The 21,403-nt window shown below is 28.3% G+C and overlaps 2 protein-coding genes across 2 annotated transcripts in view; one reads left to right on the forward strand and one right to left on the reverse strand.

The window, feature by feature from the left end:
- The window catches only part of LOC127283020 (RNA-binding protein Musashi homolog 2), a 99,253-nt gene that overhangs the window by 12,296 nt on the left and 65,554 nt on the right, over positions 1–21,403 (forward strand). The gene's annotated exons all lie outside the window — the stretch shown is intronic.
- LOC127283013 (myb-like protein X) lies at positions 663–7,535 on the reverse strand. Its single transcript, XM_051307643.1, has 4 exons — positions 7,373–7,535; positions 7,149–7,303; positions 2,137–5,026; positions 663–1,691 (listed from the first exon to the last, which is right to left on the reverse strand). Exon 3 carries the CDS (start codon positions 5,015–5,017, stop codon positions 2,177–2,179), a length of 2,841 nt encoding a protein of 946 aa, XP_051163600.1. The 5' UTR covers positions 5,018–5,026; positions 7,149–7,303; positions 7,373–7,535; the 3' UTR covers positions 663–1,691; positions 2,137–2,176.

A 21,403-nucleotide genomic window follows, 5' to 3' on the forward strand; every position in this document is an offset into this window, starting at 1 on the left:
ATACAATTATAATTCTGATGAAATAATTTTAAAAAGATAGTTTGGAAAAAATTCATTCGAGTATAGGAAAATTAATAGATTAGCTCGTTTTTTTTTTGCGGTATAGGTCATTTTATTTCTCTTTATATTCTGGTGAATCTCGGTATATGTACTGGTTTCCGCAAGCTTTTGTGGATGAGATAAAGCAATTCATGCATAAAGCATTTCAACTATGATTTCACAAAGTTAAATAGAATCGTGCAACAATAATAAGTTTTCACATATATACACAAAAAAAAGAGATAAAAGAAAAATAAGACCAGAAACGAGAACTATTCGACAATTGGCACTGAAATCGTAACACGCAGTCACAGATTGCTTTTCTTGATTACTTTTACCGGTTTTCTGTCTCGTCAATGTCCTTCGGTAAAATATTTTTCATTTACCGCATATTCTGATGCTCCTTTTTTTTCTCCTATATATTACTATATAGAGGCGAATAATGTCATTTTTTACATTCAACTTTTCATTGTTTTATATATATATTGTTGAAAAGACAAAACCATGCATTATTTAAAATAATTACATTCTTCTTTTGTTATATAAAATATATGTATAATTTCTCTTAGAGCTAAATAATTCATTTTGTTTCGAATAATTTTTATTTTATTCAAAAATATTTAAGGCAAATAGATTTAAATTTTTTGTGGAATAAAAAATTAATATGAACAATATAGATACAATGTAAGTGAATTTCTGTTCAATCAGTCGAAAGGGGAGTTCCTCATAGAGTACGTTTCTCGCAAAATCTGTCGTCGCAATAAAATGGCGAAGGGTTATATACTTTAACATTTCCGTGAAATGTAACTTCCACCAGACGACGTCGATTGAATACGAAAATACGACTTTGCAAGTGACTTTACAGTTTGCGAGACACAAACACCGTTGATAGAGTTTTCACGAGTTATATAATAATAAAAATACATAAAAAGTATAATTTATTAACTTTTTTTATATACATTTATAATGATATTTTGATCATATAATTTTTTGCCAAGGAAAATAAAAATTAATTTTAATTTTCAAATATAGAAGAAATCAATATTGTGGCTTGAAGGACCTTACGATAAACTAAATATAATAGTATAAACATAACCTAAAATTTTGTTTACCGTAAAGTCCCTCACCATTTGTTTCAGGACACAATAGAAAAAAAAAATTAAAGAACTTTGCATTTTTATCAGAAATGAAGATTTGTTTACACAATTTTTTTTTAATATTTCGGTTTTTAATGCTACTATATGAAGTTTTATAAGCATATTAAAGTTTTAATATTATACTTTCGTTGTCATATATAATTTTCCTGTAAAGTTTGGTATTTTTTGCTATTTGAAAATTTTATCGAGTCGTAATTTTATTTACTATAAAAATACATAATTTTTTAAACTATAAATATTTTACGCATATATGTTAAAATTAAACATATAATTAAAATATGATGAAATAAATTATATTTAAAAATTGAGAATAAGTGTAGTTATTATTACCGTGCAAAACTGAAAAACAAATTAATATTATTTTGTTCATTAATTATATTAATTTGGTTAATATTTCAAAATAGATTCATTTGCCGTAAGTCATCTCACTTGAGATGGAATTTCGTTATATGTATATATCTCTGATGAATCTCGTAGTTTGTGTGACCGCTTACACTGAAAAAAAAAGTTCATTGAATTAAGTAAATGCATTTACTTGAGATACTTTACTTGAATCAAGCCAATATCATCTTAATGGAAGAAATTTATTTTCTTGTGCCAAGTAGTTATTAGCATTGGACAATGTACTTGACATAAGAAAATGTGAGTTCCATACAAGCAAATAATGTTATTCTTTCAAAAAAAATATTTTACTTGCACGAAGTCCAAAAAAGTATTGAGACAAGAATATTATGTTCTTATGTTAAGTAAAGTACGTGAAGTCGTTTAGTTTCTTGAATCAAATCACTTTTTTGTTCACTTTAAAAACAGTTTTTACTTAATCCAACACTCATAGTCTTGAGACAAGAAAATGGAAAGATTAATAGATTATATATTATTATTATCTTTGGCTATTATATATTATATAATAATTATATTATTTTAGGAATATCAATCTCACCTGACGTGTATGCTCATCAAGAGATGAGCTGCAAAAATGATCATCTAAAAATGTCCGCGTTTGCTGATTCTCTAATTTGAGGAAATACTGATGGATCTTTAAGATCTGTCCTCTCCATCAAATTAGCCTTGATAAGGGCCAAGTTCAATATATTCCTGCCAGCGTTTATATCTCTCTCCCAAGTGATATTGCATTTTTGGCAAAATGAATACCGTTTTGGAGATGCTGATACGAAACACTGTCCGCAGCATGTGCTACATTTCTGTGTAGTGTACCACTCGGAAACATGTAATATTTTTAATTTCTGTTCACCGACTTGTCTTGACCGCTCTTGCAGTTTCTTGTGGATTTGTCGAATAGGTGTGAAAACATGTCCTTTTGTAAAATTGGCCAATTTTTCATTTCCGATTCCAACGAAACATGATTCTTCCTTCAAATTTCCTATTATTTTATTCACGACTCTATCTTTTTCTCGCTCTACAAGCACAAGTTTATTAAATTTCAGTTGGACGATGCTTCTCTTTGACAGAGTATCTTGAAATATTTCGAATAATTTCATTCGAAATTTTGCAATCTTTTCGTACTGCCTGGGATCTTTGGTGTTGACGTTGAATGTAGGGTTTTCCTTCATAAACTTTTTGTATTTTTCGTTCATTTTTTTCGTTTTTCTGTTTAAAATGTCTCTCCTTCTAAACTCTCCGGCACGAAAACGAAAAGTTTTTGCTTTCACATATATCGGTGCGTCTTGATCTTTAACTTTTTCTAACATTTTCGGTTCTCCGCGTCGAATGACTCCCCCAACAATGGCTTTCCGACCTGGATCTAGACCGACGAATCTTGTATACTTTTTTATTTTTACTTCTTTCGGTTCCTGCTTAAATATCTCTTTTTGCGTTTCTGTCCTATCGAAAATTAGTGACACCTTCACTCCGTCCGTTTGCATCAAAGTAGGTAATTTTTTAATCTTATTTTTCTTCATTAATTCGGTAAAATCAAACAATCTATTCCACAAGTATTCCAACTGATTATCTTTTCCATTTAGTTTATTTATCTTGTTTATTTCATTTTTTTTTTGCTGTGGATTCATATTTTCTTTCTTGTGCACATATGGTAGCACGTTTCTGAGAAGAATAGTTTTGGTATACGTTGCATGTTGAATACCATAACGTCTAATGGGAAATAAAACAAAACTTTTTATTTTGTTTTCAACAAAATGTTTTTGTAATTTCATGAAGAACGGCAGCAATTTATGCGATGTGTAGTGGCTTTTCAAATTCTTAAAATCAAGAGGCTTTCTTCGTTCTACTTGTTTTTTCTCTTCTGCTTTCTTTCTCTTTTGTCCTTGAATTTCTTCTTTTTCTGTTTTCTTTCCCTTTTCATTCTCGATTTCCTCTTGCTTCTTCTTCTCTTCTTCTTCTTCTTCTTCTTCTTCATCTTCCTTTTCCAGTTTTTCGTAGAAAGTGTCATACTCTTCTTGTACTTCTTTTAAAATTTTTTTCAATGTCTCATCGGTGCATTGATTTTCTTCTATTAATAGATTAACAAGTGTTTCTACTTGCTGTTTGCGTTCTTTTCGTGTCAAAGGTTTATTTCTCGTTTTTGGTTCATCGTTTGTTTTCTTCTCTTCTTTTTTCTTTTCCTCTTTGTTCTTTTCCTGTTCTTTCTTCTTCTCCTCCTCTTTTTTCTTTTTCTCTTCTTTTTTCTTCTTCTCTTTTTCCTTCTTCTCTTTTTTCTTCTTCTCTTTTTCCTTCTTCTCTTTTTTCTTCTTTTCTTTTTCTTCTTCCGTTATTTCAGTCTTTTTCTTCACTTTATACGTTCTTTTGTCGTAATCTTCATTAATTTTTTTCAAATCATCCTTCCGATCAGCTTTACGTGTTATCAATTGAAAGTATATTCTTTCTTTTCTCAATTGTTGTCTTGTCATTTCTTTTTTTTGTTGTTTGTTCTGATCTTCCATGTTATGTGTTCTTTTTCTTTCCATTCTTTTTTTCTTCATCTTTTTATTCCAATTTTTACGTCTTCTCCGATTTTTGAGATTTTCCTCAATCTTCTCTTCATCACTATTTGCTTTTACGAATGAATCCTCTACTTTATATTCATCATTATTTTGGTTCTTCTTTTCCATTAAGAGTAAATTAAAATACTTTTCAAGAATTTTGGGTCCATTTATTTGTATATGAACACCCATATCTTTTTTCATTTCTTGACAGGCTTGTAAAATAAGATCCTCTTTGTTGGCGCAATCAAATTTGGTTAATTTTTCTATTCTGTATTTATTGAATGCTTCGTATTTCTCATTTTCATCCTTCCATTTTGATTTCCCTTTGTGTAATTGTTGAAATTCCTCAAATAAATCAGAATCAATTTCCGTTTTCTCATCCTTTAGTAATACTTTAAAATCTTCGAATAATTTATCTAACTCGCCATGCTTTTTCCTAAAAGTCTTCTCTGCCGCTACAGTTCTTTTCTTAAAACAACCCATAATTTTGTCGAACTGAATCCCCTCTTTAGCATAACGCTTAGCTATTTTCGAATCATGTGCATTCATAATGTATTCCAAGAAAATGCTACAAACAATTTTGAGTCGACTCAAAACATTAACATCATCCTGGATTTTTTCTTTGACAATGTTACCTTCCGGTAGAATTGCATTCAAGGACATGTATCTGGTGTAATATTTTTGTTCTTGATCTTCTTCTTTCGCGTCTTTTGATGCAGTATTTGATACTTTAGGTTTGGACGTTGAAGGTGGGAACTGAGAAGAAGCAGCATTTGGAAATGATGACTTTTCAATCTTTTTTTGTTTTTTCGTGGGTTCTGCATTCGAGGGTGATGTTGCCTTTGAAGATTGTGTTTCACGTCTTCTTTTTCTGTTGTTCATTGTATCAATCTGTAAAGGGAGTTCAGGAAAAAATGTATAGAAACACGTTTTACTTTTCATAAAAGAAAATGATTAAATTATTCATTGAAGAACTTAGAAATGTAAACAGAAATTTTAACATTAAGAACAATAAATTTAATTTTGATGATAATATTTTTACGAGACCTTTATTACCGATAAGATAAGAAATAAGTTTAAATTCTAAATGTTCTAAAAGTAAAGTTTTTAACAATAAATATTAAATTGATGATTTTTATATGTGTTATATGAAACAGAAAGGTCTTGCAATCAATAACAGATACAAAAATCCAATTGAGAATTTAAAACTTGACAATAATTTTAAACAATAATTTTCAAAGATTTTTAATTTTGATTTTTGAAATTAATTGAACTTCAAGTGATTTTTAATTTAAAATTTTTGATGATTTTAAATTTAAAATTTTGAAAATAATTGAATTTCTATTGAACTTTTTGAAAATATTTAAAGAATTTATTACAAATTGCAGACAAAAATACAATAATTTGAAAACATTTGAAGTGAAAAATGGTTTCAGATAGTTGAATTTTTGAAGAATATTATAAAAATCATTAAAAATAATTGAAGTTTAGAAGAGTTACCTATAATTGAAATTATTAAATTTCAAAAAATTTTAGATGGAAAATTTTAGAAGCTTTTAAATTGAAATTTTTGAAAATAATTGAATTTCAAAATATTGTGTTAAATTTCAGACAATAATTATAATAAGAGAAATTTTTAGTGATTTCTGTTGATAAAGAATTTATTAGAAATCACATACAAAAATTGAATTCCAAATGATTTTAATTGAAAAATGCTTTCAGATATTTCATAAAAATTTTAATTGAAAAATAGTTTAAATTATAATTGAATTTGTGAAGAATTTAATTGAAATTATTAAAAATAATTAATTTAGTGAAGAATTTTAGTTAAAAATTTGTTAAATAATTAAAATTTTTTTTTTTCAAAAAATGTAAAAAAAATAGTCTAAAAAGTCGCAATTTATTAAAATAAGTCGAAAAAAGTCGTATAATCCGAGGCCTGAATAATATAATAATAAAAATATATTTATTTATTAAATATAATTAGGTATTAAATATTTTCAATTAATATTTCAATTAATAAAATCCGAATTCAAAAAAATTCAACTTTGTATTTTTCTTAAAAAAAAAAAAAAAAAAAAAATGTGAGAAAGAAATTATTTCATTGAATATTTAAATTTGAATTAAATTTTATACTAAATTTGAAAAAAGTAAACTATGTTGTAATCGATGTAAACGTAATTTAAACGACATTATTGTGTCAATATATATTACATTATAAAAGAAATTGGAAATTATTAATACAAAATTTCAATAATTGAGAGCCACTGTTAAGTCTTTGTTGAAAGACAACATTAAATATACTTAAATAAGTAGATATAAAAAAATCGTCTAAAATCCAAATAAAAGAAAAATTACCATTAATATAAATTACAAAATTTTCCACATTACATTCATTTGAACAGATGTTTCATTATTTGAATCTATGAATCAATTAAAAATCAATTTCAATTTTTTTTTCACAACATAATTAGATAATTATATTACAAGAAAAAAAAAACGAAAAGTGAGGTTAGATTATAGAGTATAAATAAAAATTGTATAAATTTATTTTTTACAATTGAAAAATTAAAACTGTCACTCACCGCTTGAAGTAAAAAAAAATGAACATTTTTTTTTCTAATATTATATACATTTACGTATCAAGTAAAATACACATACCATGAGATTAAATGACGAAATAACCTATACCAATATTAGAAACACATTTTATGTTACTTCATCGATTTGACTTTTTTCAAAACTTTTTATAGAATGATGAAAAAATGAAAGCATTTTAAATAAGATTAAACACAAATGACAAGAAAAAAAAAATTATAATAAAAATTAATAGTATGGCATTCACTTCCACGTAGAGAAATAAATGCGTTAGCGAAATTGTGAACACGTTCCCTATGACCAAAATGGCTGTTTGCTAAAATTGGATACCACGTTCGCACGAAAAAATGTTCATTTAAAAAAAAAAAAAAAACAATTTCAAATGTAAATAAAGAATAAATTCGTTTATATTTACCTTGTCGTTGAGGAAAAGTCATATAAAATGGTATCGCCCTGCTGGACGGTCGCCTTCTAGCGCAAAAAATACAACTCGAGCCGATGAAATAATTAAGACAGATGGATCGCCCAAAGCTCTCTCACTAAGAGACTTCCTGTGCGTTTTGTCGTCACCTGAAAAATAAAGAAAAAAAGAATCTCTTTAAACACTATCGATTCACGTTAAATTAAATTTCAACTTACTCTCAGTACAATAGAAATCTTTATGATTAATTTTAATCACCAACGATTTGATAATTGCTTTCGTTTATTATAGTTTTTTTTTGTTAGGATCGCAATGAAAACGTTCCGGCTTCTTCAACAACTGCGTAACTTTGTAACTTTAAACTCCTATGATAATTCACAGGAGGAAAATAGCCTTAGGTCTGTTCACAGGGAACATAATGCAAAAGCAAGGCTGACAACTTCACATTGAATGATAATCGATAAGTATCGAAATTTAAAATTCAAAAACTTTAATTTAGACGTAAAAAAAGTTACAAACAGGAAAACAATTGTTAACTTATTTTTAAATAAAACAATTGATGTTTCTATTACAAACAATAATTATTTTATATACATATATATATATATATATATATATATATAAAATAATTATTGTTTGTAATAGAAACAATAATTATAATTAATTATTATTATTAATTATTATTATTATTAATAATAATTATAAACAATAATTATAATTAATTATTATTATTAATTATTATTATTATTAATTATTACAAACAATAATTATTTTATATACATATATATATATATATATATATATATATATATATATATATAAAATAATTATTGTTTGTAATAGAAACATCAATTGTTTTATTTAAAAATAAATAATTTATTTATTTTTAATTTATTTATTTTTATTTAATAAAAATAAAGGTCACTTCAAACTGTCAATTAAAAACTGTATTTCGAAATTGACAAATAAATAACTGTAACAAATGGAAAAATCGTATAAATTAGTGTAATTATTATTTTTACTTTTAGAGTATGCATTATTAATAGAAATTTTATCTGCTTTATTCTATTAAGTCTTAAATTCACAGAAAAACCCTAATCTCAAATTGAGTACGAAATTAAATATTTACTTGTATTGGAAAAATATTTTTTTGGTTGAACTCCATAAGTTTTCTCAAGTCAAGAAAATATTTTCTTGAGTTAATATATATATGATCTTGACTTAATATATTTTACATTTCTTAGAAGTCAATAAACTTCTTAGACGAATTCCATATTGTCTTGGACCAAGAACATATGGTCTCCTCACAATACAAATAATATTTTGATTTAAATCTTGTCTTACTTGATCCAATATTGCAAAGATTTGAATGAATCAAATGAAACAATTAATTTGACTACATATATTCTCAGAACAAGAAAATATTTTCTTCCTTTAATGTATTTTACATTTGTTACAAGTTGATTAATATATTGCTCGAATTCCATATTTTCTTGGATCAAGAATATATGCTCTCGTCCCAAATATACTATTTCAAGACAATCGTTTACTTGAACCAATGCCGTAATTGACTTGTCCCTATTCAATTCCACGGTTTACTTGAAGCAAGTAAAATTTTCTTGATTCAATACTATTTTTTTTTCAGTGTAGTTAAAGTTGTTTGCACTACGTGCACTAGAATCCAGCTTGTCCTGAAACTATACTGTAGATTAGGCACGATTCCATATTATCTGCAACATTTTCAGACATAAAAAATTGTCGAATAATAAAATCGAATTGATATTGAAATTTTTTAAAAGAATATTTATACTTACGAACAAGAGGGCAACAAAAAAAATTCATTCCTTTGAAAATTTATTTATGGAAAAATTATTCAATTTATTATATAGAAATATTTAGTAATAGATTAGAAAATGCTAAAAATAAAATTATATGATATTCATCACATTTTTTTGAATATAAATTTTCGGGAACCTCCAGTAAAAGTTGGACTTGATTCAATACCATTTTGCCATGTTTAATATATATACATATGTATATATTGAAAGAAGACGCCTCATTGCCACACGCACCTTTCGTGTCGCCTAAATTTGCAACAACCGGAAGTACGCTTTACGAAATTCTGTATATCGCTTGCTTATAAATGTAATACTTTGTAAATGACGAACTCCTATAAATACAAGGAAAAGTTGAAATATTCGATGAAAACGGGGCGGCACCTGCTGCCTAACCTTAATATCTGAAAAGAGGCGCCTTTGATGAAACTTTTAGGAATACAAAATAGGTCAATTCATTCTAGGTACTAAAAAACTAAAAAAATCAAAAGAAGCTGAAAAAGAAGATTTACAATTGGAATTTTGTTCTAAAAAAACATTTTCCAAAAAAATAATTTTGCAAAAGAAAAATAAAGGCGTACAATCATGGAAAAATTAATTTTTTTTTAAAAAAAAATATTACTGCTATATAAAGATTGAACGATAAAACAGTAGCTGTCGATAATCTAATAAAACATTGTGCTTAACACAAAATGACTGGAAGAAATGAGTCTCTCAAGAAACTCCCCGACATCATCTTCAACAAATTATCCTCCTTTGGAACATGAAATTTTCTCAGCGTAAAGTAAATGGGAACATTTCTACGATATAACGATCCACTGTAAAGATATAAAGACGTCGCTTATATATTCCTAGAGATATGTGCTCACTCCGCACCTTATATATATATATTCCCCATACAAAATATATAAAGTTGGCCATATATAAATTTATCTACAATTTAATCAAGACACGTAAAGTAAATTTTTTAAGAAAAGATTATTGAATTTTTTATTTTGGAAAAAAATGTGTTATAATAATAAAATTATTTTAAAATGAAGAGACGCAGAAAAAGGAGAGATGTGTCACACAAAAAGTTCCCTCTCCCTCTGTTTGAGTAAAATATTTACTGATGAGGAAAAAAGTGAATCTGAGAGCGAAGCGTATAAAAAAAAAAAAAGATCGAGAGGGAAAAGTGTTAGCAAAGTTCTGTGAGTATCTCGAGCATAAAAAATGTGCATTTTTATGAAAGACTGCAGACAAGCATTAATTTTTTCAATTCCTCATGTACTTCAAATTAATTATAATTCAACTTTGTTGAACTTTACGCGGGAAACTCGATCCATGTAATATTTCATCTTAATGTTCATGATGAGATATATAGAGAGGACTCTTTTTTTTTCTATATATATATGTATATTCCACACGGCCTATATGACACTTATGCTTCTTTAGCATCGATATATAAAATTAATAAAGACTGGAAAATGGAATTTCCATCATTTATTTTTTGTCGCATTGATTTTTGGAAAATTTACTCAAGGAATTCAATTTCAAGGAGTTATTATAAATTGAAACATGAACTGACGCAGAGTCGTAAAATCGTTGGAAAGAGTGAAAAACTAGTTATTTTTTTTTAATGAAAATAAAAATCTCATTGGAATTGAAGCGTGAAAGTTTAGAGTAGCGTAATTTTTGCGATATTAAAAAAAAGGTATGAAATCGATGGACACGCGTTTGCGGTGGGCGAGGACATTCTTCCGAGAGGTTGAGTTTCCTGGACCACACGAATTACACGGTTGTCGAGCGCAGTCCTGGCGCACTTTCTCGATATAGTATATAGTAACGAGGGAATAGAACCGCGAGAGAGAGAGAGAGAGAACGGGATCTGGCAACAAATCGCGCCTTTTGTCGTTCGCGATTGTCGAGCCAAATCGACCGTCATCGTCCGGCGATCTTAACCATATGCGGTAGGTCGATTCATCTAAAGTTACCTTCTTTTTTTTTTTTTTTTCTTCATTTCTCCAGCCATATACTATATATATAAACGACAAGAGCAGAGTATAAAAATGAAGCATAACAAACTTTATATTATTAAAAAAAAAAAAAAACGTTCACACATATGTTGCGTACGTGACTTTAATGTCCCGTGAACAAATTCTAAATTTTCTTTCTCCTCTTTTTAAATTCGTTTTTCCTGCGCACGAATTTCTCGAGTGAAAATTTCCTCTACTAAAAGATTGATAGGAATTTGATTTATTCGGCGTTGAAATAATTCTACAAATGCGATTGATTTATATAGGGAAAATTGCTTTTTGAAAATTTTATTTATTTTTTTTTATTTCTTTGAGGCATTGAGTTTTATGGTTTTTAAACAATTAATTTGGAGTAGTGGATTAAAAAAAGAAAATTATTTTAGATATATTTATTTATTAAATTTATATAAATTATTTATTAAAGAAATTTTATTTAAATAAAATAATTTAAATTATTTATTATATAAAAATTATAGTTTGTTCTAATATAATTTAGAACTTGATAACAAGCTGGAGAATATTCTTGTTTATTGGTAAACGATTTTCCTTGAGAAGTACTTTTTTTAAAATAAACTTTATGAAGTCAAGAATCAAGAAACTTCTTTGCGGAGTTAGCAAATTTGAGGAAAGTTTCTGAAACTGTCTGAATGGTCTAACATTTGAATGGCGTCCCAAACGTCCCTGATACTTCATACAATTTAGTTTGCGCACACTGAGTTTAACCATTTTCTCTCTTATGATCATTTACAGTGGACTGCTGCAATAGAATAGGTCGACCTTACCTTGTTCAGACCTTCTTCTTATATACAATTATTTTAGTTAAGTTACACCTCTTTATTCTACACATATTCATGTGTATTTTAATCTAAACATCAGTTTTGAAACTTGAGCACAAACTTGTACTAAAATCAATCATAGAAATTCTCATTACAAAACGGAATATTGTTCTTATATTCTATTCTTCTTTTTCTGTCATTTTTACAAAAAAAAAAAAAGTTTATTTTAAAAATGAAAAAAAAATACGAATGGAACTTTTTAATAATTGTAAAACATGAAGTTATTCGTACGTATATTTTTTTTTCTGTAGAGCAAAGTTCAACTGAAGGACGAGTGCATTCGCGGATATTAAAGACACCTAGAAAAATGATAAATTTTTTTTTTTTTTTTTTCGCTTTCTCAAATAATCGCGTTCTTGTTGTTTCTCAGAAAAGCTACCATTATGTTGATAAACATGAGAGATGGTACGATTTATTCTTTTTCTCGCATATAAGATGGAAAAAGAGATTGTGAAGAATGGGTTTTTTGGGGGATGAGGGGGAGACAGAAAGAGAGAGAGAAGCAGGAGATTAGGGCGGGTAAATAAAAAGGCGGATGAGCGTCGATTTCTTAACTGCAGTATCCCTGCGGTCGCTCGCTGCAGATTCCTCGAGGTGATTTTTCTTATCTAGCGAAAAATAATGCCACGTCGTTTGGCTTCATTTTCCTTTCTCTCTTCTACTTCTTTTTCTGAAATATATGCAAGAGAAAAAATTTATATAGTTTTTTGAAAATTTAGCAATTAAATGTCTGGAAAATTTATTTTTGGAAGGAAAAATCTAGTGTAAAAGGGGATCAAGTTTAGGGGAGGACATTTTTTTTTATCAAACATATATTTTCTGTTTGGAAAAAACTTTTTGGAAAAGTTTTTGTATCTTAGAAAATGATATATAGGAGAATTACAATGTTGACAGTTGGTGTAAAACAAAATCCGCAGAAAAAAAAGAAGATAACTCGATATCCTTATAAGTTGCCAACTGCAGTTACTCACGATACAGTAAAATCTTATCTTCAGTAAAAAAAAAGAAAAATTATACGAGAAAAACTGTATGGCCTATTTTTTTTTTTTTTTATTATCGTTTCGAAGTATTGCAGTTTTCCTAAGAAAAAATATAAAATTACATTTATTTATTTAATTACAGTTTTGTAATTGTTAGAATTTTCTTTTTTGCCAAGGAAATTAGGGAATGATTTGCTCTCTAAATCTGAATTAGTAAAAATGTTTACTAATTTAAATTAGTGACTCACTTTTTGCTTTAAAATTAGTAAAATTTTACTAATTATTCGTAACTTTTACTAACAATTAGTAAAATTTAACTAATTCTAAAGCAAAAAGTGAGTCAGTAATTTAAATTAGTAAACATTTTTACTAATTCAGATTTAGAGAGTGAAAAACGGAAAAATCAAATTTTTGAAGATCCAAAAGTTTTGAACGCTCAAAATGAACAAATTTTTTTTTGTAACTTCTTTAAGTATGAATTTTATTACAAAATATTGTTTTAAATATCTAAAAAGAAGTTATTAATTTAATATTTGTTTCATTTACTGTTTTACTTTACATTGACATTATAATTTCTAATAATTTATAGATTGAAAAAAATATTTTGTTCATTTGAACGTTCAAAACTTTTGGCACTTAATTTTTGTGACATTTCTTTATGGAAAAAATTGGATATTTTATAGAGAAATATATAGGCTTTTAAGAGATTTTTTTTTTTGTCGAAAGTCCTTTTAAGGAAATGGCTGATGACAGGTGGTTGAGAAGGATTTCTTTTTTTGACCGGTTAGTGGCGAGGCAATATCGGTGGTGGAGAACATTAATCCGTAATGGCAAAGCAATTAGTCAGAGCAGTCACGAGACCCTGTTGGCTTGCAATGCGCTGACATTCGCACGCGTGTGCTTCTCTCTTTCACTGCCTCTCTGCGCGTGATTAATAACAAGTTTTGCTGCGCTTTACCGTTGATGATGTCTCTCTTCTTCATTTTCTTCGTTGTATATATATATATGTGTGTGCTTTGTAAACATTGTACGCTTTTTTTTGCGCTTAAGCGCACTCTCTAGCCCTAGACATAATGAACCCTCATTCTCTCTCTCTCTCTCTCACACACTCTTTTTGCCTCTCATTTTCTCCTCTTTTTAAAGTTTTTACTCCCTTGCAGCATTTTCAGTCGCGTGGTTATGTCTCTAGAGAGAAAGAATGATGAGAATCTGCCTTAGAAATCTTGTGAAGTGTACCTGCATCATCAACTTGCTCTTTTTTCTTTTCCTTTTTTTTTACTTTCAACAACCGCGTGCTTTTATTTCTTCTTAAATTTCAATTTTCGACAGTCTCTCTTTCGTTTATCGCGGTGAATTTTTCAAAAGAATTATGGGAAATTTAAATTCCTGCGTCTGAGAAAAAAAATTTCGAAATTGTAGGTATTTATAATTTAGGCTTTTAAATTATTATAGATAATTTTCGCATTTTTTGGGTAATTTTCTCTTTTTTGGTTTTAAATAAAACAATAATTGCTTAATGAGTAATTTAAAGATGTAATAATATGTTAATTATGCAAAAGTGAGTCAGTTGATTAATTTCGTCAACGTCTCATATAATGTTCTGGTGAGAATATAGTTGGGTTGGCCCGGGTGATGTGAATGACGTATGAGAATGATGTGCAAGGGATGTTGCCGAGTGTAGTGGTGGGGGCGGGGAGAAATAGAATAAATTATTCGTTGTCTCTTGCACACCCCACACTAAAAGCAGGAGAGTTCTGTTGTCCGTTATCAGCTGACAGCGTCACCTGATAACGACACCTATAATGCAACAATAAACTCATCCTCCCTCTCCAAGCGTCTTATAAATAATTTATTCCTAATTTTCATCTAATTTTTAATTACTTTTAATTGGTTTGTTTTCAATTATTTTTTTGTGCTCTTTTTTTAATAATGTATTTTAATTATAATTGAAAAGCGTGTAAAAATAGTTATAATTGTTATAATGGAGAGAATTATATGTGTTTCCCTCTCTCTCTTCTCAAACTCCACTTCCGGTTTAGTGAGTCTGGTCACAGAAACCGACCAGTGTGTATGCTGTGGGGTCAGGCACTCTCTCTCTCCATACCCGACGAATATCTCGCCTCGCGTTAATTAATTGGCTCGTAAATTAGCGTGGTCATAATGCCAGGGCCAAATTACTGAAATGCGCCACCGGTATGCGCTCAACTTAAGAGTACTTGTGATCTATGCGGCATTTCCAACCCGGCGGATCTCGGCCCTTTTGCATTTATGTTTTCGAACCCCTCTCTCACTCTATAATTATTAATGAATTCCACATAATACTTCTTTAGTTATTTCAATTGATCGAGGAATGGCAATTATTACCTTCTCTCTATTATTAATGACCATAACAAATCATCATTCTTTTGTTATACGCGTTAGTCTATAGATATTTTCAATTTCAAAAATTAGTTTAAAAGGTTTTAAAAAATTTTTTTTTGTTGTTTTTTTTTTATACACGCTTGAATAAGTTTCTTTTCGCAGTAAAGTTCTTGACTTTCGCGCTTGAAACCCAGTCCGTTTTTTCTCTCGCACCGAAAAAAAAAAGCTTTGAAGGTTGTTTTTCATCTCATCGGAAATCCTCAGTCCACTGGTTTTAAGGTTTCCACCTGAAAATGCAGGAAGGATCGATAAACCATTGCAAGAGATATTTTTACCGCACACACACACATACTGATGCTGCTGAGGCCACATACTAAAATTTTCTATATACTCTTTTTGCCTTTACCTAAAACTATATTCATCGTCTTGATTTTTCAAAATTTTGATATTCCTTTTTTTAAATTTCTCATTTTTATTTTTAATTTCTAATAATTGCGTGTCACGTTTCATCTGGGGGAAAAAATATTTTTCAAACCTCAATTATTTGTTATTTTTTTTTCTTCATTATTGGTGGAAACGTTCCAAATAATTGTAAGCGAATGAATCTCGTTAATTTTATTAGAGAGAATATCGAAATATAATTAAACTATTTCGACCCTGGAATGTTTGAGTTAAAATCAGTTGCTACATTTATTTAGGTTAAAATGGTACGCAAGAGTTTGTGTTCTGAAATATCGAAAAATAATTGAATTCTATTTTAATTTATTTATTTTCTATTTTAATTTCTATTATATTTCTACATTTATTTATTCTTTTGTAAGGAGTATTTTTTATATACTCAAATTTAAAGTATTAAAAATTTTAACTATTTATTAATTTAACTATTTGATTTTTCGCTTTTGAATTAATTAAATTTTACAAATAGTAAAAATTTACGGGTTTATTATTTTATTTAGTGTATACTATTTTTTTTTTTGGTAGTATAGTCGTTATTAGCGTTTCAAAAAATAAACTAAAATGGTAGTGGCGACCCTTTAATTGAAATGGAAGAGTAAATGTATAACCGAGTTTTGTTCGTATATCGTTGATGGTCCAGATTTAGCTTACATCTGGTCCAATCTGTTTCACCTGTACTGCAAACTAAGCGATCAGAATCAAAATAAGTAAATAACTCAGTCTCGCTTCTAACTGAAATATATCCGAGGAATAAGCTCTGTGAAAACGTTCCAATCAGATAATAGAACTTGAAATCGTTATACAAAATGCAAATGCAAATTTCTCATAATTAATAATTAATAGTATATATTATTGTAATTATAATAATTATAACAGTATATATTGTTATAATTATAATAATTAATAATTTAATAGTAAAATAGTTCAATAATATAAATTATTTACAAAATGAGCACTGATTGAATATATGTCAAATTATTGGTAAATTTCTCTAAACACACCTTGATGATTGCGTTTATAAAATAAAGTCATTATCGCAGTTTGCAATATATGAACCTATTGACAGTACAGGATGGATTGTCGAAATTTATTTACGATTTACGGTGAAACGCGTTTATCAAAGTACTCACACATATTTCATATATACATATATATATATATAGGATTTCAAGTGATGAAGATGAAACTGACAACACTGCTCCATTTGATGTTGTCAATTTATTTTTCATATTGATTTTTTCCATTCATTTTTTTTTGTTTTAGAAAAAAAAATTTCTCGTCAATAAATATTAAATGCGGAGTAATCTGATCAATCGGATCCTCTAAAAAAAAAGATATTGATTAGTCCAGGAATTGAAAAAATTTTGTCAAACCAATCCAAGGGAGAAATCTAATGACTCGAGGGTAAAGTGAATTCAAGATTAAAAGGGTGGTAAAAGTTCCACAACCAATTTCATCCATCAGGTGTATTTATAGGTACATGCGAGTTATTGACCTTTATGTCCGTATTCTTCTTTTTTCTATTGTTCTGTTTGATTTTGGTTTTTGATTATTATAATAAGCGAATTTTGTGATTTTAGGGAAATGAATAATAATAAAAAATATAAAAAAAAATTCTTTTAATATTGATATGAGAAAAGGAAGTATTTTGTCAGGGACTGTAGGTGTAGGTTAATAGGCCTGATCCACGATTATTGATCAAGTACTTAATTGTCGACAATTACGTATTGTCTTGGTTGCTCATCCACCTACCAGTATTCATTGGACAACAACGGAATAATGACTAATTAAGAGGAGGATGCTCTGCGCCACAAATTTCAATACTCAAGGATCAATCGATAATTTGTGTATATATGTATACATATACGAAACACAATATCTTCTCTGTTACGATCAGAATGACAAGGGATATATACATATATATATATATATTTGGAAATATTTCAAATTATTCGGAAGGCTAAGAGAGATTTTGGGCTTTTATTATATATACTGCATCGATGCTGATACGAAAAGCCAGCTTTTTGAAATATAAAAATATATACAACAATGCAGGATTGAAATTGTTGACTATAGTAAGCGATTCAGAAATTGAAAAAAGAGAAGAATTTTTTATATACGAATTAAAGTCGAAATCATTTCCATGTGAATTTTTTTTTTCGTCTTGCGAGGAGCTTTTGAGAATAAAGATATATTTTGTTTCTACCCATATATATATAAATGCAGTTCTTATTGCGCCACGTGGGACTTTGAATTTTATAAAAGGGCAACTGTTAGGCTCTCTCGTTTTTTTTTCATACTTTTTATAAAACACATGTTTTCTTTAGATCTAGCAAAAAAAATTAAAATATGTTTCAATTTTAAAACAGATAAACTGTTTTTATTTTAAAATGAAATTTGAATGTATATGGGAGAAAAAAAAAGATGAATCAGTTTGATGGTCGAAGAAATTAAAGTAGGGAGAGAGGGGTATCAAAGATAAAAAAAAAAAAAGAAGAAGAGAAAAAGTTATACAGAGCTCTTCGGCCTGCGTGGGTTTCTCATTATCACGATTGTTCTGCAATGTGTACTGGTCGACAATAGGCGACACAGTTTTCGTCGTCGGCTGAAAAGGGAGGAGCTTTTTCGAGTCTACGCTCCTATTGTTATTTTCTACAAAGTCGCTCTAAAACGGTACACGCATTTCTACATACACACATTTTCAATGTTGCTTTCATTTACTTCTCTACTGTTTCAATTCTGAATATATACTATATATTAGAGAAATGCCAACGTCATATAAAAAGTGAGATAAATCTTCAAGGTTTTATCAAAATATATATATATATGTATACACTGAGAAAATAACGTGTAGGAAAATGATGAAAATTATAAACGAAGTAATGAAAGCTTTCAAAACAGGATTTTTATAAAGCTCTCTAGAGATATTTAAAATACGTAAAAAGTATAATTTTATAAGAGGATGAAAGCAGGAAAAAAATTAATTTTATCAACAAAAAAAAAAAATATATAGTAAGACAAAAAAGATGAGAAATCTCATTATTAAAGAAAAAAAAAAAAATAGAGAAGATAAGAAACAATAATTTGAAACATTTTACAGTTGTCATATATACGCACGAAAAAATATTCCTTTCACTGCAAATCTGAATTTTAGCGAATATATAATAATAATGAGAATAACAGAAAAAATGACATCAGAAATGAGAGCAAAAAAAAAAGAGGGTGAAATCAAATGGATACTGGAAGACATGCTTAGGGTAGATTTCAAGACAAGACACGCAATCCAATTCATTCGCCAAATTTGACCAAATGCCAGTAGATTAAGACTCGAGATAATTTATCTCTGTCACAAAGAGAGAAATTTGAGTCAAATGTATAAATTTGAAACGAGAATTTTAATTTTTAATTTCGTATTAAAACCATTAAATATATATGCGGACCAAATGAATTTCGACTAACAAATTTCTAGTAAATTTACAATAAATAATTACAATAAATTACATAATAATAATATTAATAATAACAAAAAAAAAATATAAAAATCTTTGAATTTGTAGTTGAACTATTTTCTTTAAGAGAGAGAAAGAGAGAATATATTCAAGTTATAAGAAACGTTTTATAGAGTTATATGCACGAATAGGTGAGACGTACTCGTGGGGTTTGAAAAGGAGGAATGGGGGGGGGAGAGAGGGTGTTGTAAGGGAAGCTCTGCGGGAGATCAATGCCCTCGGGTGGAATCCGTTTCGAGAAAACGAACGTACCCAAGGAACGAATAGTCTTTCCCGAATACGATGCGGAGACAATGGGAAAGTACCGGTGCGAAATCGCGGCGAGAAAATTCATTCTCTATGATCCCATTTCTTCACACCACACCAGGTCTCTCTTCAATGGCAACACAAATCCCTGCTTACGTAATACAACATCCCTTTGGGATTTCCAACTCTAATATATATATATGTCTTAAAATCTCTCTTATATCTTATTTGGAACTTTTTTGTTTTTAAGCTGCATCAAGTTTGTTTATATCTTGATATACATCGATAAAATTTTTCACCCTTAACACCTATATAAAGTATTACTATATATACTAATACATATATTTACTATACACTGAAAAAAATTTATTTGATTCAAATAAATATTTACTTGAACCTAATAATTTTTAAAACCAAATAATTGATTTAAATAAATTGTATTTGAACCAATAATTTTTGTATTTGGTCCAAATACAATTTATTTAATTCAAATAAAAATTCTTATAAATAAAAAATTTAAAATTACTGAATGTAGAATTTTAAAAAGAAATGAAAAAAAAAATTTCTTCATTTGAACGTTAGAAAGTTTTGAAGGTATAGAAAGTTGCAATTTTAAATGGGCACACAGGTCATACGCAACTTAACGCGTTGGTGTACAGCCAAAAGGTTGGGTCACTAGGGTCGTCTTGGAAGTATTCCAAGGAGCTTCTGGCTGAAGAAACAGCCACCATGGCGCCTCTTCAACCTGCTTTTTTTAAAAAGAACATCATCTCTGACGAACAAACTTTTCGATTTTATTGCACTCTTATTTTTTTTTTACTTGCTATCATAAACACACATACACACACACATTGTTATCGCATATATATTTCGTTTTTATGTCCGCTGCAGTCCTCCTATTATTTTATATCCTTTGTTCGATTAATCGTTTCCGCGAATATTAAAATTGAGGGTGGTTGGGAAGTTTTATTATAATTTCTTTCTGCGCATGTTTCTTATCATTATTATTATTGAAGAGACAAAATTTTAAATTATATATTTTTTCCAATAAAAAAAAAAAATAATAATTTTACTCTGTTATGTTGAGAGGGTATTAAATTTTTTTCTATTTTAAAAAATGATCTTATTCATTTCTCTAAATATACATGAGAAGCTCTTGAACTAAAAGATAACTGATGCTAAAGTTCGTATGTATTCAGTGCACCACATTTTTCTCAAGTGTCGTTGACTTTGAGACGTGCTTTTCAGAAAATTTAAGTTCTCTCTCAATTTATTTAATCCATTCAGAAATGAAATTTGTCAGGTTGATAAAAATGGCTTTTCATTTGTTAATGAATTTTTCAAATAGATATATCCGAGACAGAGAGAGAAAAAGAGACTATATAAAAGATTAATTTTCTTTATACATTTCTTTATTTGCAATATATTTTAATAAAATTTAATTTAACAAAAAAATCTTGTTAGTAATTAATATTATTTATGATACTGAATAGAAACTCATTGAAAGAATAAGTTTAAAAAAAAAAAAAAGAGTAAAGTGAAAAATTTTGTTCATTTGAACTTTTGTAGAAGTTGGAGAGCAATTCCTTACGATGGTATGATGTAATTACAGCTAATTTTAAAAGTCGAGAGAGTTTTCAAGTGTTAAAAAATTATTGAATTTTTACATCGTTATTTAAGTTTTTTTTTTCTTTTTCTTTTTTTTTTTTGATGGCGGGGAAAAACTTAATGAGCAGTGGAATTTTATTTCTCGCCCGTATTTTCTGCTGCGGATGAAGTTGAAAATTTTGAAAAAAAAATATATATAACCGCATTCTTGGACTTGGAATTTATCTCTCTCTCTCATCTAACGATGGTATCCATGACGTTTCACTAGATACCCTCCCCCCCCCATCATAATATTTCTATCTCTATATTTCTCGTTTCCTTCTTTGATCGCATTTCACTAGACTTTGCCGCTATCTGTAATGAACGATCTATTGTGACTGTTTTGTGCTTTAAAAAGAGAGAG

Source organism: Leptopilina boulardi, unplaced genomic scaffold (genome assembly GCF_019393585.1).
Source record: "Leptopilina boulardi isolate dan_hultmark-lab unplaced genomic scaffold, ZJU_Lbou_2.1 LbouV2_305, whole genome shotgun sequence".
In the NCBI taxonomy this organism is placed as follows: Eukaryota; Metazoa; Arthropoda; class Insecta; order Hymenoptera; family Figitidae; genus Leptopilina; species Leptopilina boulardi.